The sequence below is a fragment of the Salvelinus sp. IW2-2015 genome, unplaced genomic scaffold (genome assembly GCF_002910315.2).
Source record: "Salvelinus sp. IW2-2015 unplaced genomic scaffold, ASM291031v2 Un_scaffold5374, whole genome shotgun sequence".
Classification (NCBI taxonomy): domain Eukaryota; kingdom Metazoa; phylum Chordata; class Actinopteri; order Salmoniformes; family Salmonidae; genus Salvelinus; species Salvelinus sp. IW2-2015.
Window position 1 is genome coordinate 52,493 of NW_019946639.1, and position 5,272 is coordinate 57,764.

The window sequence follows — 5,272 nt, forward strand, 5'->3', positions numbered from 1 at the left end:
CTAACACTGGAAAGTTAATAGGATTTTAGATGGCGAAACATCTATCATACATGTCAGATTTCAATACTGGCCGATGAGTTTTAATTTGGGAAGGATGTCCTTCTTCTCGAATGAAAAGCCATTGATCATTATTTTTGCTATATTCCTACCTTGAGAAATGTTTAAATTAATGGAGGTCTAGCATATTTGTCTGTCCTCTTTAGATAAAGTCCAGGTGCATGTGCATGGCAGACGATAGATTTGGTTTATTTTTTTATTGTTTATTTCTCACTTTTGTTTTTTTGTTTGATAATTATCTAACTCACTTGCTTTGGCAATTTACACGTTTCCCTATCTCAATAAAGCCCCCCTTAGAATGAATATGAGAAGAATTTCATCTACGCTGCCCTCCCGAGTAGACCGTCGACAATCGCGTTCACGCGTTGTTCATGCTGCGTAACGCTGGTTGCTAAACATAATCACGCAATCCTTCTCCTTCTCAAAGTCCGTGTATTTGTTCGAGAAAGCGTACCCTATTTCTCCACGATTACAAATGCTATAACGATATTACAGATAGCAAGTTAATTTAATCCTCACGCTTCTTTGTAAATATTTGTAATGTTTGTAAACTTATTGTTGACGAAATTCCGTGTGATTTCGGGGTATTTGAAGATGAGCCCCAGTAGAACTCATTCACTCCTTGAAGCGAAGCAGCGCTCGCTTGTCCAGAATCACTCCGAATGGCAATCGCCCGGTCCATTATTGACATAGCATGGGCAACGGGCGTTCCCATTCGTCTCAAAAGTATGATCTGCCGTTGCGAATGTCAGACTCCATCTGCAGATTAAACATGGTGAAGATTGTAGGCGAGTTTAAAGCTAACTGGCTAGTTTAACGATGCTGTTGTTCTACTGCAGAGCCTTGCTTGATTGACTTGAGCTGCAACAGATTTCCACAACTATTTTCCATGTTGCTACCAACCTTTATTATAACGCCAAAATGAAACATTGATTCACAAATATTCTTCACAATTAGTGTTATTTAACACTGTAAATGAAAGAAGAGGTGGTTGGGGTGGATATTTTCCTTTAAGGCTCAACTTCTATTGACTAGCTGTTTTCACCAGATTAATCTGTACCTGAAAGATGGAGAAGAAACCAAACAAGAAGGAGGATCTGACATTAGTTCAACAAACGTACTGAAGCTGGCCACCAAACTATTGAAGGGTACGGCTATCTCCATCTCTCTATTTGTTCTCTCTCTCTCTCATCTTATCTCCATTATTAATCTCTCCCCTCCCCTCCCTCATCTCCACCCTCCATGTCTCCCCCTCCTAACCTCCTCTACTCCCAGGAGTTGGATGCTCCGTTCAGGCTGTATGGTCTGACATGATGAACCCTCTGCTCTACAACATCACCCAGGTGGTCATCCTGTCTGCTGTGTCTGGGGTCATCAGTGTTCTACTGGGCTTCAACCTGAAGGTAACACGTGTGTGTGTGTGTGTGTGTGTGTGTGTGTACTAGTACTTTAGCACGAGTTTATTTGAAATGAAATGGAGTTGATTTGTTGAGTGTGTAGATATCAGTATGAAGAAGAACTTACCACACCTTTCTGTCCTCAGCTCTGGAAGATAAATCATGACAGTAAACTGATCAGGTCACTGCTGGCTCTGGAAGATGTGTACATTCCCATGCCACCAACGCAAGCAGAGGCGCTTGTGTCTTTCGCTCACGGGACTGACTGGGCTTCCCTGTATACTAGTGGTCTGAGGACAAAACAGCCCATTCTCAGGTTTCATAACGGAGTGCTTACATTTAACTTGTGCAATTCAAGATATATTTATTTTACCCTTTCAGTATTTTTTTGTTTGTTGTTGTTTAAAAAGTTATTTTAAGCTATACAGTTTTGTGTTCTCAGAGAGATGGGATCAAAACACAGCAAGATGACAATTCAGTTAAAAAGGTAAAAGAGTTCCATCACTTCAGACTAGTAAGGCAAATGTGCATTATAATGCAGCTGTTTAGTTTGACGACTGTGACACACAAACGCAGTCATTTTCAACTGTGAGAACTGTAGTTGTTTCCCGATCATAAGACGGACTGTAATAACGACGTGTTTTAAAAAGCCTACAATCACACCAAACACGTTGTATCTTTCTGGTAAAACTCAATGGAGGCTTTTTTTGTTGTTGCTTTTGACGACAACACAGTAACACCAAAGTTCAGAAGATGAAGCAATGTTTTTTTGTGTGTTTGGCGTTTCTAAATGATAAGCTAAGTGACAGCTGTAGTGGAGAGATAGAGGCAGGATAAACACAACACATCACTCAGATGATTGGTGAGAAAAAGGTGACGTACTGGCTAGATGGGAGGTACTGTACTGGACTAGATGAGGTACTGTACTGGCTAAGATGGGAGGTACTGTACTGACTAGAATGAGGTCTACTGACTATGTATGAGAGAGTATGTGCTAATGAGGTACATATGGCTAGATGGGAGGTACTGTACTGGCTAGATGGGAGGTACTGTATGGCTAGATGGAGGTACTGTACTGGCTAGATGGGAGGTACTGTACGTGGCTGGATGGGAGGTAATGTACTGACTAGATGGAGGTACTGTACTGGCTAGATGGAGGTACTGTCTGGCTAGATGGGATGGTACTGTACTGGCTAGATGGGAGGTACTGTACTGGCTGGATGGGACGAATAAGCTGATGGCAAGATGTACTGTACTGGCTGGAGTGGAGAGTACTGTACTGGCTAGATGGGAGGTACTGTCATGGCTAGATGAAAGTGAGGTACTGTACTGGCTAGATGGAGGTACTGTAGAACTGGCTAGATGGGAGGTACTGTACTGGCTAGAATGGGATGGGTACTGTACTGGCTAGATGGGAGGTAGCTGTACTGGCTAGATGGGAGGTATACTGTACTGGGTGGATGGGAGTACAGTACTGGCTAGATGGAAGGTGTACTGTACAGGCTAGTGATGGTAGAGGTACTGTACTGGCTAGATGGGAGGTGTCTGGTACTGGGGGGGCTTAGAATGGGAGGTACTGTACTGGGTGGATGGAGGTGAGTACTGGGTGGATGGGAGGTACAGGTACTGGCTAGTGGGAAGTACGTAACGTTATAGGTCTGGACTGGTGATGGGAGGGTACTGGCTAGATGGGAGGTACTGTACTGGGTGGATGGGAGGGTACAGTACTGGCTAGATGGAAGGTAAGTACTGTACTGGGTGGTAATGGGAGGTACAGTACTGTACTGGTGGATGGGAGGTAACTGTACTAGGCTAGATGGGAGGTACTGTACTGTACTGGTGGATGGGAGGTACAGTTGTACTGGTAGTCTGGGAGGTAAAGTACTGTACTGGGTGGATGGGAGTACGTACTGGCTAGATGGGAGGTACAGTAACTGTACTGGTGGATGGGAGGTATCGTACAGTACTGGCTAATGGGAGTACAGTACGTACTGGGTGGATGGGAATATGTAAACTAGCAACATATCTGGGTTAGTATTCTGTATGTCAAATGAGACATCAGGCCCGCTAGCCAAAACTAAACGGTGTGTGACTGAGCATTAACTATGTTCTCATATAATGATCATTTGGGGGGGTGCTTATGTTTGTCCTGGTACAGACTTGTACAAGTCTGTAATGGAAATGTGTTTCTAATACTGATACCCTGAGAGAATGGGGTCTTTTATGGTGATACCATTCAGTATTGGCTTCTGTACTCCCAACCTATTTTTAAAGCAGACACAGTGATGTGTGCAGTCTGGTTGAATATTGCTATTCAGGCATGTGAGCCATCATCAACACCAGTCAAAATTTGCTTTTTCTCGCCCTCCTTCCCTTTCTACTATTTTACGTTGCATGGTTTTTCTCACAGCACATTTTGAGTTATTTCAATGGTTAGACTGTATTTCAAGCAATAACTCGTAGCTCAACACAGATAGACTGAAAATGTTTGTATTATATTTAGAACAAAGAGGTCCAGCTCTTAGTTGCTGTACACAGTCGATGTTCGCCGCTACCGTTTGGAATGCCTGAAAAAGTGCACTTCACAGTAGTGTATAAAACAATGTTACATGTTCCTGTCACACAAACATTGTAGTTGTTCTTTTTTTGTACTTTTTGCCGTGGCACAGTCTGTGTGAAGATGACCAACGTGCTTTTTATTTGCTGGATAAAACTGTATTATTATTAACACTCTTTAAAAAAACAAATAATAACTGTAATAACTGTTTCGGTTTCACATTATTGGAAATGTTTGAAGAAAACATGGTGTTGTCTCGTCTTTTTCTCTCTTTGGCATTAGTTTCTTTATTGTTGTTGTGAAGATGGTCGCTCATGTTTTGTGGTTGCGAGAGAAAAGACACAATTTGCAGTCACTTGAGTCTGAAAAATGTATTGAGAAAATGACTCTGAACCTGTCTGAAATGCCATCCTGATCCCTAGTGCACCAGAGCCCTGGTCAAAAGTAGTGCACTACGTAGTGAATAGGGTCCCAGCCCTGGTCAAAAGTAGTGCACTACGTAGGGAATAGGGTGCCAGCCCTGGTCAAAAGGAGTGCACTACGTAGGGAATAGGGTGCCAGCCCTGGTCAAAAGTAGTGCACTACGTAGGGAATAGAGTGACATTTCAGACGCACATTTGTTGTTTGCGTTGTGATTCCGTTTTCAAAGGAAGTCTGCATATTTATGTTGAAGAAGAAAATAAACTTTTTGTGAGCTGGTGTGTTTCATCAGTTCTAGGTGTTTATAAGGAAAATAAAAATCAGACTCAGACTCAACTTTCAGTTTCTTCCTCCGTACATCATATGAGCAAAACAACAGTTTAGATTCCTAGATTCCATCATGGCTGTGTACCAATACCAATTCCCTATATAGTGCACTACTTTTGACCAGACCCCTATGGGTCATGTTCAACAGAAGTGCACTATGTAGGGAATATGGTGCCATTTAGGATGCAACTCATAATGAATTCCTTGCCAATCACTTTCTTCACTACAAACATATTTCATATACATTTCTTCATACAAACCACCCCTTGTGGAGACACTCGGATCAAATCAAGCGATCGTATCATCATTGATATAAACTGACATGTAAATAATGTTAACCATAATGTCTATCTGGACACACATCAGCCTGAACAGAACCAATGTCTATCTGGATACACATCAGCCTGAACAGAACCAATGTCTATCTGGATACACATCAGCCTGAACAGAACCAATGTCTATCTGGACACACATCAGCCTGAACAGAACCAATGTCTAGCTGGATACACATCAG

General features: G+C 42.3%; 1 protein-coding gene and 1 long non-coding RNA gene across 6 annotated transcripts in view; both read left to right on the forward strand.

Moving 5' to 3' along the window:
• Nucleotides 1-1,945, forward strand: part of LOC112078190 (protein PHTF2-like) — a gene marked incomplete at its 5' end in the record, with an annotated part of 24,642 nt that extends 22,697 nt beyond the window's left edge. Inside the window, 7 exon segments of the mRNA XM_070441979.1 lie at nucleotides 1,093-1,120; nucleotides 1,122-1,166; nucleotides 1,169-1,210; nucleotides 1,333-1,368; nucleotides 1,371-1,460; nucleotides 1,601-1,731; nucleotides 1,897-1,945. Of these exon segments, the coding sequence (XP_070298080.1) occupies nucleotides 1,093-1,120; nucleotides 1,122-1,166; nucleotides 1,169-1,210; nucleotides 1,333-1,368; nucleotides 1,371-1,460; nucleotides 1,601-1,731; nucleotides 1,897-1,945 (421 nt within the window).
• A 576-nt stretch (nucleotides 1,946-2,521) lies between these two features.
• LOC139026647 (uncharacterized) lies at nucleotides 2,522-4,767 on the forward strand. Of its 5 annotated transcripts, XR_011478508.1 has the most exons (6): nucleotides 2,530-2,590; nucleotides 2,727-2,775; nucleotides 2,807-2,878; nucleotides 3,055-3,077; nucleotides 3,180-3,212; nucleotides 3,271-3,288. It is a non-coding gene; the product is annotated as an uncharacterized lncRNA (long non-coding RNA). The 5 variants fall into 5 exon arrangements; XR_011478509.1 differs by lacking the exons at nucleotides 3,055-3,077; nucleotides 3,180-3,212; nucleotides 3,271-3,288 and adding exons at nucleotides 2,973-2,997; nucleotides 3,440-4,767 and having other exon boundaries at nucleotides 2,807-2,872; XR_011478507.1 differs by lacking the exons at nucleotides 2,807-2,878; nucleotides 3,055-3,077 and having other exon boundaries at nucleotides 2,522-2,568; nucleotides 3,131-3,212.
• Nucleotides 4,768-5,272: the final 505 nt, after the last annotated feature.